Here is an 18,770-nt window from a genome sequence, read left to right as displayed (position 1 = left end):
TTGGAGTCTGCAGTCACTGAAGCAAGCAAACCTCATGTTCGCTTCCACCTGCCTGGCTGCCGGCCGCCATCTTGGCTGACAGTTAATTTGCATAAGGATATGCTGATTAGCCAATGGGAAGGGTAGCGGTCGTACACCAATTACCATGTTTCTCTTTTATTAGTGTAGATTGGTTGAATGGCTGACTGGACACTTAGCACATTAGGCTTTTATTATATAGGGTGATTAGCATGGGACCTGGCATATCATTACTGGTTGCATTACTCCTACTAATCCAAAGCATTATCACCTATACTTTTATACCGTTTGGTCCATTTCCCACACAACAGCTGAAGTGCTTGGAAAAATGCAAATCAGAACATGTTATTACCCCACTTAAAATTCATCTTGACCCCCACATGACTACAGGAAAGTTCAAAACCCTTCATGTAGTCTATCCTATATAATAAAAGCCTAATATGCTAAGTGTCCAGTCGTCCGTTCAACCAATGAAAGCATAATATGTTAATGATATGCTAAGGCTGCTCAACCACTCGCTATGACGTGCACTGACCACCAGGGGGCAGACAGTTGACTGGTCGACTAGTCATTATGATGTGCACTGACCACCAGGGGGCAGATGCTCTGACTGGTAGGTTAGCTTGTTGCTGGGGTCCAGCCGATTGGGATGGGCCAGACACAACCTGAAGCCCTCCTACGGTCCTTCCCCGGCTGACCAACTTCTCGCGTCCCTCTCTGGCCCTAATCATGCACCAGTGGGATCCCTCGGCCTGGCCTGAGCCCCCTCGCCATCTGGGACCCCTCGGGGGATGTCAGAGAGCCATTTTCGGCCCGATCCCGCAGGCCAGGCTGAGAGACCCTACTGGTGCACGAACTTGTGCACTAGACCTCTAGTTAATTATAACAAGTGTAGAAGTAACTAAAGAAAAGTTTATCATGTCTTATGTGTAGCATATATGTAATGAAGTATTATTACTACCACTATTATTAACATTAAAATAAGCCAAGGAAGGTTTGATAGAATTTTATTTTTCATTTCCAGCTTCTGTCCTGGCCTCACATGGTAGTATATGAGAAACATGAAGAGTAAACAAATCCTCACTTTAACACATGGTTAAATCTAAAAGATGACCAGTGATAACTTTTCTTTTTCCTGACCTTTTCAAGGCTTAACATAACACCTTCCATTCAAGGGCAGCTGTGGGGCATTTGCTTATAAAATAATGCAAATATGAACAGCTAATTTCTTTTGGTCCTGGATTCTGGTGGAAGAATATTTATTTCAGATTCTCCAGCCAGCCATGTGGGATAATGATCAGTTGTTTCATCTGTGAAATACATGAAGCCAGTAGGCTATCAGTTGACAGATTCATTGAGAAATGTGGGAAATTCTAGATTATATGTGCATGAAATATGTATGAGAAATATAAACTGAGGAGTCTTTTTGCAGAGCATATAAAGAAAAGTCAGGATTCTCACTGCAATGGTTTCCCCCTTCATTGTGTGGTAAAAATCTACAACTATTTCATTGTTTGCTAAGACTTGTATTTTACATCAAACCCTTTTGGTAGCAAAGAGAGAAATAAAAAGCAAATTGTATATTAATGGAAAATTAAATGCTGATATCCTTTTTCTTAAGAAAATCAATGTACATGAAACTTGCCCTAAATACTCGTTAATATTTACCAACCACCATGAGAGCTGTAGTGAATTCACTGAAAACTGGAATGAAAACCAGGATACACAAATCTGGTAAAGAAGTATTTATTTCCAAAGTTAGGAGTTATTTTAATACATGAGCCTAAAAATAACATTTTAATAGGTGCAACTGCATAGAGTACATTTGCATATCATTCTGTAAATCTAGACTTTTCTTTTATACCTTCTCAATTCTTAGAATTACTTTTATTCCTCTTTAATACCAGGTTACCTTTTCCATATAAAAACATAAAGCTGTATCTCTTAACTGGGTTTACTCTATTACATAATAATAATCTTACTGTTAAATAATGTCTGTACCATCATGTAGTTCAAGTACAGTCAATTCCGATAATGGTTCAGTTTTTCATCCAATTACTGGAATCAAGCTTTTGGAAGTCATTCTAGCAAAGATGAAACATTTGGCATTATTGTAAATACCATTTAAATTCAGTTTAAGAATTCAACTTTAAAAACATTTGTTTTTGTTGTTATAATACATGTATTACTGTGATTAAAAAAAATGCATTTCACAAAGCTCAAATATAAAGCATAAAGGTTTTTGAAATTGGTTGTGAAACACATGTAACTCATATCTGTATCCAAATAAGCTGCAACACTTTATCAACCAAACTAAAAGTTGTAGATGTTAAACTTTATAAATATTTCTGTATAGACATAGAGTAAAAACTATAAATGTAATGAAGCTAACGAATAAAAAAAAAAACCATTGCCCTCCATCAGTTGGACTTTAGAACTCTTTGATCAAAGAATTTTGAAGAACTGCTTTTAAATTAACCTAATTGTTCTACAAATTGGTATTGAATTTTTCTTAAAACAAGTCTGTAAATTGGTGCTACTTAAAACATGCTGCTATTTCATGAACCCTTTGTAACTGGTTCATCACAAGATAAGGAGCTTGTACCAGAATGTAAATCTACTATGTCACTAAGCACACAGATTAGATGAGCTGAGATTTTTTTTGTAGCAAGACTTTCTCAGTGAAGAAAGTGTGTTCATTTCTGGCACAAGCTGTTTATGGACAAGTACTTTAAATAGCAAAGAAGTATCCTCACAAACCAAGGTGTGAATGAGTGGGAGTAAACTGATACATGTAACTGCAAGATCTGTGTGGTATCAGCATGTATACCAGGGAAGGCAATTAAAAGCATTGGGGCATCAGATAGACCTGATAGCTCTAACATAACCAGCAGTCAGTTGAAAACTCAGCAAGCCAGTTTAACTACAGCAGCTGAAAGTGGGAGAGGATGGCATATTCTGATTGTTCAAGGGGTTCACAGTAAGACCTGTGGAGCTGGAGCGTCTCGGCCTTATATCTCTTTAGCTAATCAACTACAGATCCCCTGTAGGACAGAACCCTATACTGAGGAAAACTACTGGAATAGAATCCAAATTAAGTAATATAGGGATACTAGAACAAAGGAAAAAGATGGCCAAGATAAATGTGGGAGAGGTAACAGACCAGGAAATCTCTGAAAGTAAGCTGTCATATTTTGAGCATCTTACAAAAAAAGAAGAAAATGCTCTAGAAGTAGAAAATAGAAATATTCTAAACCAAGTCTCCCTTCTAAAAGTTTGAGAAAATATTATGTAAAAATGAGAAAAGAACAGATTAAAGTCAAATTACATACAAAATTATTATAAGAACAAAGAGAGTAAGTAAATGTTATGTACCAATAGACCACACAGTTGTGCCAGAAAGATATGCTAATAAAGTAATGAGAACTTTAACCTAATATTTCAAAACTAAAAGTCATTTTTAAAAGATACAGTATATGAAAGAATAACATAAATTGTAATTAGAAAAACTCAGAAATGAGATGATCAGATTCAAGAAAAAATTAGGAATAAAAGAAAAATGTTTCAGAATTGAAGAGTAAAGCATAGGGAACACAAGCAAATAAATACAAGATATAATGCCTTAGGTGAAGTTGGAAAGAAGGAGAAATCCTATATAATAAAACCCGAATATGCAAATCGACTGAATGACGGAACGACTGGTCGCTATGATGCGCACTAACCACCAGGGGGCAGACACTTAATGCAGGAGCTGCCCCCTGGTGGTCAGTGCGCTCCCACAGGGGGAGTGCCGCTCAGCCAGAATCCAGGCTCATGGCGGCGAACGCAGCGGAGGTGGCAGGAGCCTTTCCTGCCTCTGCGGCAGTGCTAAGGACCCCTCCCCTCCTCTAGTGCACGAATGTCGTGCACCGGGCCTCTAGTATTAAATAAAAAAGAAATGGAGGCTTAGGGTGGCAAGGTGTGGGATGGAGGGGGTTAATGGGAAAAAAGGAGGACATCTGTAATATTTTCAACAATAAAGATAAATTTAAAAAAGAAAGAAATGGAGAAAGGAAAAGGATTTGAGAGATAGAGACATATATAGAGGACAGGCAAAGGAGTTCAACTACATATGCAATAGGAGTTTCCGGAGAAGAGACCCAAAGGAAAAGAACAGAATAAATATTAAAACTATAATCCAAGAAGACTTTCCTAGAAGAAATAAGATCTGAAATTACAAGTAAGAGAAAGAAAATTATGTTAGCAAATACTTACATATTTTGGGCTTTATCCAAAGAAATGAAGTTTCTTATCTAAGGTGTTCAAGGAAATAAAATGTGAATCAAAGATTTTATATCCAGTCAGATTTTCAAGGGCAGACAAATTGTCACTAACGTACAAGAATTCAGGGAATATGGTTCTTGGAAATCTACCAGAGAATAAAATCAGAGAACCAGAATGAATAGTCAGCAACATGAGGATTGATGGTGAGCAATAATATTAGCAAATAGCAATACTTTATATAGATATATAAATTCATAGATCCGTATCTCTTCCCTACTTGATTTTAAACTCTGGGAATCCAGGAATCATGCCTATCTTGTTCACAGTTGTATTAGCAGAGTGCCTAGCATATTACAGGTCTCAAAGTTGAATGAATTGAGTAAAAATGTTCATAATGGATAGAATCTAACATTTATTGATAACCATTTTTTTGCCAGGCAATATAAAAGGCACTTTGCATATTACTTTTATATTTACATCAACTTTATGATTTAGGTGAAACTGTCCCCCTTTTCTAAAATGTTTGAAGACTGAAACAGGTAAAGTAATTTGCCCAGGATCAGATAGCTAGCTGGCATCAGTAATAATTAGCTAGTCTATCTGATTCCATTTCTATTTAGCACAATTATAATTAGGACATTTAAAATTACTTTATAATATTTTACTTTCTAGTAAGAAATATCTTTTGCTATCATGTTTCTACTGTCCCGTCTTTGTGGTATCATGAAGGTAAATTTTAAATGATCACAGCGAATCTTTTCATATTCATTCTGCAAATATTAGATTAAGAAAATTTAGTTTATTGAAGACTAGATTAAGTTTTACTTGATACTTGTGGGCATAATATATGTGGATTTTTAAAGATCAGTAATTTTCAGAAATATGCAAACAAATAATTGAACTACACAAAATGATAAATGTTAACTTTTTTATTATTAGCATGTTATCAGGTGGTTCAGATGGTGTGATTGTACTTTATGATCTTGAGAACTCCAGCAGACAACCTTGTTACACATGTAAAGCAGTGTGTTCTGTTGACAGGTGTGTATTAAAAATGTAATTCATTAATTTATAAAAAGTTGAGTGTTTTTTGCATCAAATGCAAACTATGAAAATAGCAGTCATATGAATGAATGTCTCAAGCAACTTGTTCACATGATGTATTTACTTGGGTATTCCTTGACATTTTCTTAAAAAATAATAATAAATTCAGGTGTAGTTGTTTTTAATGAGACTTTCCCAAAACATCATTTTTCAAAAGGACTTTATTTAAAAACTTTTGATTATGTGCTTTTTAAAAAATATATTTTTATTGATTTCAGAGAGGAAGGGAGAGTTAGAGAGAGAGAAACATCAATGATGAGAGAAAATCATTGATCGGCTGCCTTCTGCAGGCTCCACACTGAGGATGGAACCCGCAACCTGGGCATGTGCCCTTGACCGGAATTGAACCTGAGACCCTTCAGTCCGCAGGCCAGTGCTGTATGCACTGAGCCAAACCAGCTAGGGCTGATATGCCTTTTATTCTCTACTTACGTAGCACGCTTCAGTGAGCTATTAGCTTTTAGTACCACTTAGAGTAAGAGTCATTTATGAGTCTCTCAGCTAATTATAAACAGAAATTAGATATTTCAGTTGATATTAATAGAAAAAAAAATAATGGCTAGAAGCAATGAATATACTGGCAATCCCTCATCAAACAGAGATGCACTTGCACACACAGCTCTCTTACCTCTCTACTAACTTAAAGCTTCCTAACTTAAAAACATACCGCTTTTTGTATTGAATTTTCTGACTATTCTTTACTGTCTTTCCAGGCTTGTGAGAATTATTTTTAAGGCTTTAATAAAATGTTTTGTGGTTTTATTTTTTTTTAATTTTTAAATATATTTTATTGATTTTTTACAGAGAGGAAGGGAAAGGGATAGAGAGTTAGAAACATCGATGAGAGAGAAACTTCGATCAGCTGCCTCCTGCACACCTCCTACTGGGGATGTGCCCGCAACCAAGGTACATGCCCTTGACCGGAATCAAACCTGGGATCTTTCAGTCCACAGGCTGACGCTATATCCACTGAGCCAAACCGGTTAGGGCTGTTTTGTGGTTTTAATAAAATGTTTTATTTGTTCATAATGGTCACTTCTTGTCACCTGTACCTGATCTGATGTTGAAAAGACCTTTGAATTTACAGAAGGAATAGGTGTTGAGAAAATGCTTTTAAGAGGAAAAAGTCATGAACATTAATATAACAACCACTCTGTATTAAAGGTGTTCCCAAGGTGTTAGAAGAGGTGTGTGAGTCCATGAAATGTTTAAGAGATTTATGATTGTTTCTTGGCTCTGGTGCTTCATTTTGGAAATACAGACTTAGGAAATATTTCTCTGAGCCTCCGATTGTTCTTACAAGGTTTCTGTGAGAAATGAAATGTTATTTAAATGAAATACTATCTTTCAAAAAGCACACTGGAAACTTTAAAGCCACTGTGTGAATTTAAAGTAATGAAGTTATAGGGAAACTTAGTACAAAGCAAGCTACCATCTAAAATACTCTGAAAATGTGGTTTCTTATAAAAATTATACCATTTTATAGACTTCACTACTTCCAAAAAAAAAAATCTAAATTTTTAAGTGTAGAAAAGTCATATTAATTAAATTCATTTTTATCTTGTTTTATCTGAGATAACATTTAGCAGTTTAATTTGTTATATAGCAAAATAGTATGTGTGTGTGTGTGTGTGTGTGTGTGTGTGTATGTGTGTGTGTGTATATCACATGCTATATAATGTTATTCCATGAAGACTATGATCTGCTTTTCTGGTGTGTAAAGTCAAGTAAATGCTTAGTGTATCAGCCTTTTGCTTTACTTTGGATTCACTCTGTCTTTTAAAGTATAACATAGGCTTATAGTAAGCATCTTTACAAAATGAGTTAAAGTAGCATATTTATATCCAAAGACTTTATAAACTAACTTTAAAAATTTCAGTAAAAAGTGTTGTTGAGTTAATGTGGCTTAGATGGTTTCCTGATATTTATTTAGGCTTTACTTAATGTATTTGTTCTTGAGCACCAAAAAGGCTTTTTTCCTCTACGAAAATTCTTATTAAATGTGAATGAGAATAACAGATCATACATAGTAAGGGAATAATATAATATTTTGTCCTATTTAAAATTGAAAACATTTTCAATTTAAAATATAAATGAGCTTTTATTTGTGATCACCACATTAAAAATTTATTTTGTTTAAAACTGGAATATCTCTTTGTAGATCAAGATTCTTAGGAGTAAGTAGAACTTAATTCTGCTTTTCTTAAGCAGAAATTTGTTGGAATATTGGTTAAAAAAGAAATTTATTGGAAAGATAATTAGTTTCTCACATAACTGGCAGGAAGTTGGAAGAATTAAATGTAGAAAATGAGCAAAAGCAAGAGAAACTAGGATAGGGAACACCATCAAGGTTATTTATTCCACAGGAACAATTTAGTTTCTGCTACATGTCACCAACACAGAGTCTAAACTCCACAGCTGTGAATAATTGCTAACTATCCCTGGGATTTGTATTTATTACTGGCTAGAGTTTTAGAGTCCCAGGCAGGATTGATGAAGTTCAGGACATATGCCCATACCCTTACTGCCAAGGGGAAGGAAAAGAGAATGGAGTCCCTTGTTTTCTGTAATAAGAGGCAGGGTCCTGCCTTTCAATAAAACAAAGGGGATTTCCCCAAAACAGGTGGAATTTGCATACTCATACTCAGCAGCCAAGAAAAGAGCACATGTCCATTACAATCCACCCATTTGGCTGTTTAACATCCGTATATACCTTTCTTCCCATGCTTACCCTTCCTTTTTTGGGGGGTGGGGAGAGGGACAAAAAGTTCCAGCCTAACCTAATGCACGTATTCACTATATGACCAAAATGTATCATCCTCTTCCCCAAAGGGTGATGACCCTAAGTCTAGTTAGTTACCACGTTCAACTCCAGTTCAAGATAATGTCCATTTTCCCACTAGTTTTACATGATCTTGTATCAATAATATGCAACCTCTGGGCTCAATTGTATAGTTCACCTATATAAATTAATGGAGTTAAGAGAGAGGAAAGAAGGGAAATTAAATTAATGCAGTATCTATAAGTATATCTACATATGACATAGAAAGAAAATATGGATCGGCACTATATTCCTTTTATTTTTGTAACTATCTCAAGGCCAGAACTGGCACTTAAGACTTTCCTTTTTCATGTTCTCATTCTTCAGGTAGCACACAAATGTTCAAGGTCCTTAAGTTGGTATTGTGATCCAAACCTTCACCTTAAGGAATCGGAACTCATGCTGGTCCTATCTTCACCCAGTTGCAGTTGTCTTCTGTTAACTTTTATCTTATGGAAAATTTCTAACATATACAAAAGTAGAGTAATATAATGAGCTGCATACCCATCACCCAGCTTAACTACTATCAATTATAACTAATCTTGTTTCATCTCTACCCACACACTCTGAGAATTGTTTTGAAGCAAATCCAGAATCATATCATTTTATTCATAATTATTTATATCTCTAGAAGGTAAAGACTTTATCATCATAACCACAGTATCATTATCTCACACAATACTTTTTTATATTAAATATTCAGTAGGTGTTCAAATGTCCCTCCATTACCTTATGTTTCTTAACAGCCAGCTTGTTTGAATTAAGATTCAGTAAAGTGACACGTATACTGTGTTGAGCACTTGCTCAGAGCTTATACTGCATCTTTTAGGACTACACTTCACCCTCACAAGGTGTATTGTAGCTGATATCATAACTGCGCCATCACCTGACCATGCTTCTATGGGTGATGGGTTACATAAGAGTGGTTAATCCCATGGGCATCGCAGTTGCATTTTTTGCCATAGAGTAAGTTCCTTCATCAGAGATAATATCGTGTGGGGTATCCTGGAAGTATGTGAGGAATTCAACAATTCTAAGAATGATAGTGCTGATAAAATGATAGTGGGAAGAGCAAATCCAAAACTAGAATAGGTATCTCTTTCAGTAAGGAAAAATCACTGTCCCACCATGAACAGGTCCAGTGTAACTGGCTGATCCCTCCAGGCTACAGTACTGAAATAAGAGGCCTCTCATTTTAAGAGCTTTAGTAGAAAGCAGGCTCCATATCACACTAGGGAAGCCTAAAACTAAAGATGCCTGTACATTCTCTTTCCCTGGACAGCTAGGACAGTCATGTGACCTAGATTTGGCCATTCATATCATCCTTCCTGAGACTACTATTTGTTAATATAGTATCAGCTCAAACTCACATAAGTCAGTTATCTCTAAATTTTGGTTGCTGTTTTGTAGATATCATCCTGATGTTCACAAATATAGTGTGGAGACTGTACAGTGGTATCCTCATGACACTGGCATGTTCACATCAAGCTCATTTGATAAAACTCTGAAAGTATGGGATACAAACACATTACAAGTAAGTATATTAAAACCTTTCCAAATGGCTCTGTAGGATGATGAGGAATTTAATTCTAAATCTTTTTGGTGTGATTATTTGCTAAGAGGTCATGTAATAGATGTGAAAGCACTATCATGATTAAGGAAAGTTAGGTTATTTGAGGTCATACTTTGGTGACTAGATGTATAACATTGGGCAACCTATCTGTGTTGCAGTTCCTCATCTGTAAATGGGGGCAATGATTGTTCCTTATAGAATGGTCATTAAGATTAAATAGGTCAATATTATAAAGAAACTAGATCAGTGCCTAGCATATAGTAAGTGCTCAAAAGCCATTAGCTATTATCTTTATTATTTGAAACTACTATGGTCTTTGGTAAAAAGAAGGAAATTGGACTTATCTCCTATTGACCTAAAAACGGAAAGGAAAAGAAAGTTGTTAATATTATAGCTTAGTAGGTCAACAATAGATAATAGTTTTCACGATATTTGGTCAAATTTATATTTCTAGTGTTAATCTTTTCCCTGCGCTCTAGTCCCATATTTCTCTACCTCTCTACAGAACCTCTGCTCAAATTTAACGTGTTACAAATTGATCACTCCTCACTTCCATTTATTCCTCAAATCTTAGCAGTCTTTCTTCTAATTCTCATATTTCTCTTTCACCATTATCATATATCTAGACTACTACTAAAAACTGCTAAATGGTTTCCCTGCATTTTTCTTCCCACATTTCCATGGTAAGTTCTACCTCAGAATTAATCTATATATATAAAAAGCCAGACACCGTAACGCTGTCACGACCATAACGACCTAATGACTGGTCGCTATGACACCCACTGCGGCCAGCAAACCTGCCTGATCCGGGCCAGATTGCCCCCAACAACCCAATCAGGGCAGCCAGGCTCCCATCAATCAATGGCAACGGCGACTGGCGAGCGGGCGGAAGGCAGACCGCTTGGTCCCTCCCCCAGCCCTCCGGCTCCGATTGATCAGGGGATGGCTAATGGGGGAACCAGGGTGAGTGGTGTGGTGGGGACTGGCGAGCAGGTGGAAGGCAAACCTCTTGGTCCCTCCTCCTGGCTCTCAGATTCCAATCGATCGGTGGTGGCAGGGTGGAACTGGGGGCTCACGAACGGCAGAACATGGCCCTGATCACAGGCTAGGCCTAGGGACCCTAACCGCACACAATTTCGTGCACTGGGCCTCTAGTCTTATTATAAAACAGTCATCCTGTCTTCACCCAAACCCACTACTGTCTCCCATTGTTTAAATTCAGCCTGACATTCTAAGTTTTCAATAACCTCTCCCCTACTCTCTCAAACTTAGCTTCTACCTCTTTTTCCATAAATGATTTGCTGCCACTAAATTTGTTGAGGTCCAGCCCCAGCAGGTCCAGGGGTTCCCAAAGGTGTGGACAGAGTTGGTGAAGAATGAAGGACATGGTGACAGCTTTCAGAGGATCAGCATAGCCAGGTTCTCCAGCCAGGTTCTCTTGCCAGGTTCTCCAGACAGCTTCTCTTTTTATTCTCCTGTTACATCTGTATTTATACCATTTGATTTTAATCCTATCCATTCTATTCCAAAAGTTAGGGCATTTGTTATCTCCATTCCAAGGTCACTACTCTACTGTTCTGTTAAGCTACAAGGAAGTAACTGAAGAAGATTATCCTAAGTAAAGATTATGTAACTTAAGCATGATTGTTCGTAGTTAAGGTGATTAACTACCCGCCTGGTACTTAGTTAAGGGGTTTTACTGATTTATTCCCTTCTTTAGTCCTGTTAATCCCTAACTCCAGGGAAAAATCCCCACCTGGGGAAACAACCTTTCTCAGGGAGGTGGTCCTGGTTAAAAAACATAGCGCTAAGAGGGGGAGCAAACATATGCCATATACGCCAGGTCCCTTGAGACATATGCTGTGCAGATGTTTCTTCCCTGCAGCGACTCTGTCAAGCAACAAGGATGGACCGGCCTGCGGCATAAATTGATCTCCTTTTGCCTTCTGATCATATCTTGACTATGTTGTACTCCCTGTCTCAAGTCCCCTACCCTAGGCAACTTTTTCCTTCTCGTGCTTGTCTTATAACTGGAAATTTATACCCTATGATCAACATCTTCCCATTTTTCCCACTTCCTAACCCCTAGTAACCACTATTTTATTCTGTTTCTATTGGTTTGGCTTTCTTAGGTTCCACATATAAGAGAAATCAACTGGTATTTGTTTTACTCTGACTTATTTCACTTAGCATAACGCCCTCAAGGTCCATCTATCTTGTCACAAATGTCAGGATTTCCTTCTTTATTGTGGCTGAATAATATTTCTATATGTCTATTAAATAAAGATGCAATGCACATGGGGTGCATATATCTTTTCAAATTAGTGTTTTTGTTTTCTTTGGATGAATATCCAGGAGTGGAATTGCCAGATCATATGGTAGATCTATTTTTAACTTTTTGAGGAATTTCCATACTGTTTTCCATAATGGCTGCACCAAGAGTGGACAAGGGTTCTCTTTTCTCCACATCCTTGCCAACATTGTTACTTCTTGTTTTTGATAATAGTTTATTTTATCTAAAAGGTATGAGGTGATACCTCATTGTGGTCTTGGTTTGCATTTCCCTGTTGCTTAGGGATATGCACATGAAAAGGTGTTCAACATCCCTAAGCAGCAGGGGATCTAGCCAAAACGTGGGCATGTGCCCTGACCAGGAATCGAACTGGCGACCTCTCGGTTCATGGGTCAATGCTTAACCACTGAGCAACACTGGCTGGGTTGAAATGTATGATTTTAAAGGAGGAGCAGTTTTTGGGTGTGGTAGCCACGGTTGCATGGAACTTAGAAGCAGAGTGCTGGTTAGGTCATCTGTGTAGATGCTGAAGTCCCAGGATGGAAGAGAGAAAGATGATGAGCCAGGCTGTCTTTAATCTTAATCTCTGGAATTTGTTAGAGAAAAGCTATTTCTCACAAAAGGGAAAAAAGTGTTACAAATAACAGGATTTAAAAATATCAGGTTTTTGAGGGTATTAACATTACTATATTTAAGTCAAATAAATTACTAAGTCAGTTTAAAAATTGCTAGTAATGTGAAAATCAGTAAATAAGGAATTTGTTGCTTTTGTGACTGTAATTAGAATACACTTTTAAAATGTCTTTTGATTATCAGACTGCAGATATATTTAATTTTGAAGAAACAGTTTATAGTCATCATATGTCTCCAGTTGCCACTCAGCACTGCTTGGTAGCAGGTTTGTACATTTACTCTTTTGTAACATTTTGAAAACTGTCTCCGTTTTCATTTCTAGTTAGTTTTGACATAGACATTTTAACTCAGATGGAGATCACAATTCTTTAAAGAAAAAACAAAACAAAAAGGTGTATGCTACTCTTTATATTCAGCTTAACAGATATTGTGCAAGTCAGGCACTGTGCTAGTGGTAGGATTCAAAGATTATTTAAGAAGACACTTTTCTGTTCCCAAAGAATCACTTTTATACCACTAAGTTTTAAAGATTTTACATGAACAAAATTTGGCAACTTTTTCAATTCAACACAATAAAATAAGGAAATTATTTCCTTTTCTCTAAAATTGTGTGATTCAAATTAAACATCCATTTTTATGGAAGTACCTGCAACAACAATTTCCATGTATGTGGAAGAAAAATTTTTTTTCTGTTATCAGGTCAGTTCCCTGTGATTTAATTATTCTCTGGCACTACATGAATCTCCGGACATCAGTTAGCTACTTCATCTAAGAGAAGAGATGGGCATCAAATTGTCTTTGAGGTCCACTCAATCTGTGTCCAGAGTTTCTGGAATCTATTACTAGCGATTGGAAATATTTCATTATCACAGAAAAACTGAGCTTTTAAAATAATTTGAGGTGATAAAATAGTATAGAATTATATACCACATTGTACCAATACAGATTTCCTGGATTTGATATTATACTCTAGTTACCTAAAATATAACCACTGGGGGAACCTGATTGAAGGGTACACAAGGGCCTCTCTGTACTATCTTTGCAACTTCCTATGAACAAAAATAATTATTTCTATGTTAAATGTCAAATAATAATGCAATAATAAAATTGTCTTAGTACTAAAATATAACTACCATTAAAATAAGTTTTCTAATTATAAACATTAAAAATTATTTGAAGTATGTCTTTAACATTTTCATATTTCTGTATGGATGTAGTGAAAATGTCATAATTCATAATGGTAGTTTCTTACTTCCTTTTGATGATGATTTATAATAAAATTATCTTAAACCATTTCTGTTTTTGTTTTACAGTTGGTACTAGAGCGCCCAAAGTACAACTTTGTGACTTAAAGTCTGGATCCTGTTGCCACATTCTACAGGGTATTTTTTATTTGTAACAACTACTCTGAGTAAACCATTCAATAAAAAGAAACATTACTAACAATGTATTCTTTGTAAGTGACATGACTGATGTATTTTGTGCTAGTTGTTAAAAATCAACAGGGAAATAAAGATCCTTCTGTGCATTATTCTTATAAAACTGAACTATTGAAGAGACATTTATATGAACAATGGCCATAGGGGAGCTCAAAGATTATGGAAGGTCTAACTCAAAACCTTGTGCTGTTTCTACCTTTGGAAAAATAAACTACTTATGAAACTTACATGAGTACATTTCTCTCATGAACATAGTCTAATATTGTTCTGGCTGAGTAAAGGTTCTTAAAATTTAGGTGATTTTTTTATTCCTCAGTAAAAATATGTTAGAAAAAGATATTGAAATAATACTTTGGTAAAGGTATATGAAATTATTTTTGCTACTTTTAAAAATCAGCATTAGATCATCTAATTCTAAACAATGAAAATATGGGGTGTAATTCAGAAATATATATCTTTATTCATCCCTGAGAAACACATAAGAAATATGTAAGAAAAACTTGGTGAAATAGATAACATTTGTTTTATATTATAAATTTCTTTTTAATATAAGCGAGGTAGATTAAAATAACTGATTTGAATAGTTCAGTTAGGTAAAAATGCATTAAAATGCGGAAATCACTTATCCTATGAACTTATCACTTCTGCTTTCTGGAAAAAACTTTTATACAAATATTTTTTTATAAACATGAATTAAAAATAATTTTTTCTGTCTTATAACTTTATCACTTCTGCTTTCTGGAAAAAACTTTTATACAAATGTTTTTATAATCATGAATTAAAAATAATTTTTTCTGTCTTATAATCTGAGAAGTTAGAAACATTTTTATTGTTTAGAATGTTTATTTTTGGTTTGTTTAGTGGCTCTTACTATAGAGATAAATAAGTGAGCTTGAGCTATGTCACCAATGATAGATTGAGTTGTTAGGCCAACACCTGTATTTAAAAAGAAAGACTCACTTGCTCTGCCTGTTCTTTCCAAAGCAAAATCAGGCCTTTTATAATAAAATACCATATGTAAGAAATGCCCCATAGACTTCATATTTATACAGGATGTCCCCCCAAAAATGTCTATGCACTGTACCAGCTTATAGCTCAATTTTGAAAATGAAATATATTTTAATAAATGCTGCCTTTATAATTACTCAAAGTGTATGTATATATACATTTTGGAACACCCTATACTTAAACGATTATTATAAAAGTGAAAAAATGATTATATCAATTTATCTTTAATACTTAGTCTTCACTTTCTTCAGAATCAAAATTAATTGCACTGTATCTTTTGATTTTCAAATTCTTTTCAAGACTTTTCATACAGTTTGTATTTGCAGGTCACAGACAAGAAATTTTGGCAGTTTCCTGGTCGCCACGTTATGATTATATCTTGGCAACTGCAAGGTAAATTGCAGATTATTTGGTTTTGAAGGTAATAATTAATAAGCATTTCTAGCAGACTATCTATTTAAGATGTGTGTTTGTTTAGTTATTAGGTCCTTAAAAGTAAAATCATAGAGTTACAGATATTAATTCGTATCACCGAAAGAAATCTTCCTTTGCATAAAAGCTATCCTGTCTATCCGTTTTGAAGGTGTTCACCTTTAAAATAAGAGAACACAAGAGAATCAGTGTAGCAGTGCAAATCTAGTACTGCTGGAAAAATAGGAAAACAACTGTTGTGTCATTTTTGCATATAAAAGTATTAGCACTGTTAATTTAAAAATAGCATTTTTATTCATTTTTTTTAATCCATAGTTATTTTGAATCTGATTCAACACATCCATCCATTCATTTATTCAATTTACTAATATTTAAAGACTGTCTACCATGTGCCAAGCATTGTGCTAGGGACACAGAGTTAACTAAGGTATATTCCCTTCAAGAAGCTAACAGTCTAATGAGGGGTAGTCAGAAAAATCAGCAATTACACAACATCCTGAAAAATGTTTTCATAGAGGAATTGAACCTGAGACCCTTCTGCCTACAGGCAGATGCTCTAACCACTGAGCAAATGGGCTGGGGTAAATATTTTCTTTAGGAGTAGTTTAGAAGCTGAAATTAATAAACCATGGTTTTGCCTTTCTTTTCTCTTTCTTGAAATAAAATGAAAATAAATATCTAATTTCTAGAAGACATTAAATTTAGTTCTTGTATATTGGGCAAAGATTAATTTGATACAGGAAACCAAATAAAAATATTTTGCTCTTATTATTCACTTTATTCTTATTTTTATCATATAAAATTAAAAGCCCAGCCTTAGCTGGTTTGGCTCAGTGGATAGAGCGCCGGCCTACAGACTGAAGGGTCCCAGTTTCAATTCTGGTCAAGGGCACATGCCTGGACTGCGAGCATGATCCCCTGTAGGGGGCGTTCAAGAGGCAGCTGATCAATGATTCTCTCTCATCATTGATGTTTCTATCTCTTTCCCTCTCCCTTCCTCTCTGAAATCAATAAAAATATATTTAAAATTAATTAATTAATTTAATTAAAAGCCCACCAAATTCATGCCAAATGAATTCTTAAGCAAAGTGAAATTAGTTAACTGCTTGATTATCTAGACAACATTTGAATAATAAACAATAGTAAGATTGTAGTGACAAACTTGCTTAAGCAACAAGCTCTAAGCCTTATCTAGTCCTTGAGAAGAAAGATGTTTTTGTCATTAGAAAAGAAGAAATAAAGAAAATTAAAAAAATAAAATAAAATGAAAAGCAGCAGAATTCTGTCCTTGTGATCTAAAAAGGTTTATCTTTTTTCTCTTATTTTTTACTTCTTTGTGCTCCTGTTGACTATTGAATGTTTGCTGATAAGGCAAAAGTAAAATAACCCAAATGTACAAATATGCTAATATCTCTATGTGCCATAATTCTGGAAAGGTAGGTGAAGAGTACAGTCACTATTCTAGTTATGTATGTCACTGTAACATTTATCTCTTCTCAGTGCTGACAGTAGAGTAAAATTATGGGATGTGAGGAAAGCATCAGGATGTTTGATTACTCTTGATCAGCATAATGGGGAAAAGTCACAAGCTGTTGAATCAGGTAATGAAGAATGCACTAATATGAAATATAACAATGATAGCATTCTTATATTGAAAATTTTGAATATAACCAATACTAAATGTATATTGACAAATGGAAAATTTTGTGATTTTTTTTAAAAAAGGCATTCATATTAAATCAATTTCTTAATTAAAATAAATTATTGCTGTCTTTCTTCAAAATACAAGTTAGTATGGCATTTCATCCGTCCCTGAATTTTCAAGTGTAGAAACTTTTCTGGATTAATTTGTTACTTTTTTTTTCCTTTCCAATTACACTAATACAAACTCAGTGCCACTTAGGAAGTTCTAATAAATTCAAGTAGTAGTAATAGTTAATGGCCATTATGTCAAAACAAAATTTGCAAGTTGTGTTAAATGTGTCAGCTGCAATCCAGGTGATAAAGTACCTCAATTGCATTTTTACAATAGAATTTCATTTTTGTGTAGGTTAAAATTCTGATTCAGAATTAATTCTGGACCAGAAATAATTAGGATGAAATATATAAAATCTTTGTTTTTAATAATCTGTTTACTTAAATTAATCAGGCTATTGAGAATTATGCTTTCTCAAAGTTGTTTATTTTGAAAGTAATATAAATTTTGATTGTGAGACTAGAACAGTTATCTTCTGTTAAAGTTTTTAAAAAAGGAAATACTAGTATTAATGATTTTTAATAGTCCTTGGGATGATTTTTAGATTAAAAATGGAAATAGTATATAAGAATTTTGAGAGGTGTTTAATTTAAATTTTTTGTGTTAAACTGTGTATTTGAGTTTTATAGGACAGCTTAAATACCTTTTATATGTATTTTTTTAAATTAATTTCAGAGAGGCAGAGAAGGGGAGAGAGAGATAGAAACATCAGTGATGAGAGAGAATCATTGATCAGCTGCCTCCTTCACGGCCCCTACTAGGGATTGAGCCTGTAACCCGGGCATGTGCCTGGACCAAGAATCAAGCCGTGACCTCCTGGTTCATAGGTCGATACTCAACCATTGAACCACGGCAGCTGGGCACACAGCTTACTCTTTGAAGACAAATATATTTGGCAAGATTTTTTTCCATTTGACTTTTTAGTTTTCCTCTATTTTTATGGTTCTAATTTATATAGCTTATCATATTCAAATAATCAGAAGGATGATGAATGTTAAATATAATCAACTGATGTATTTTAAGTAATTCAGATAGTTGTCCTTTAATGTGTTTAAATAAGTAGGTCATCAGGCGTTAAATATGTGCTGAATACAAGAACAGATAAACTGAATTATATTTTTCATTGCAGCCAACACTGCTCATAATGGGAAAGTTAATGGCTTATGTTTTACAAGTGATGGGCTTCACCTGCTGACTGTTGGTACTGATAATCGAATGAGGCTCTGGAATAGTTCCAATGGAGAAAACACACTAGTAAGAAATTTAAAAAACTTCCACCTTTTGAATATAAATTAAAGAAATGGATCTGTGTCATACACCACTTGATTTTTTTCCCCCTGTAGATTAAACTCTGTTTCTCGTCTAACTCTATTTCTTAACTCTGAATCACAGCTTCTTGTTTTTAGTTATTTATTGTTTAATGTATTACA

General features: G+C 34.9%; 1 protein-coding gene across 1 annotated transcript in view; it reads left to right on the top strand.

Moving 5' to 3' along the window:
- ERCC8 (excision repair cross-complementation group 8) overlaps positions 1-18,770 on the top strand; it is a 38,226-nt gene that overhangs the window by 5,616 nt on the left and 13,840 nt on the right. Inside the window, exons 3-9 of the mRNA XM_014550489.1 lie at positions 5,221-5,322; positions 9,617-9,740; positions 12,889-12,970; positions 14,019-14,087; positions 15,479-15,545; positions 17,085-17,185; positions 18,470-18,594. Of these exons, the coding sequence (XP_014405975.1) occupies positions 5,221-5,322; positions 9,617-9,740; positions 12,889-12,970; positions 14,019-14,087; positions 15,479-15,545; positions 17,085-17,185; positions 18,470-18,594 (670 nt within the window). The remainder of the gene's footprint in view (positions 1-5,220; positions 5,323-9,616; positions 9,741-12,888; positions 12,971-14,018; positions 14,088-15,478; positions 15,546-17,084; positions 17,186-18,469; positions 18,595-18,770) is intronic.

Source organism: Myotis brandtii, unplaced genomic scaffold (assembly GCF_000412655.1).
Source record: "Myotis brandtii unplaced genomic scaffold, ASM41265v1 scaffold115, whole genome shotgun sequence".
NCBI lineage: Eukaryota > Metazoa > Chordata > Mammalia > Chiroptera > Vespertilionidae > Myotis > Myotis brandtii.
This window is presented reverse-complemented; position numbering and strand designations above follow the sequence as displayed.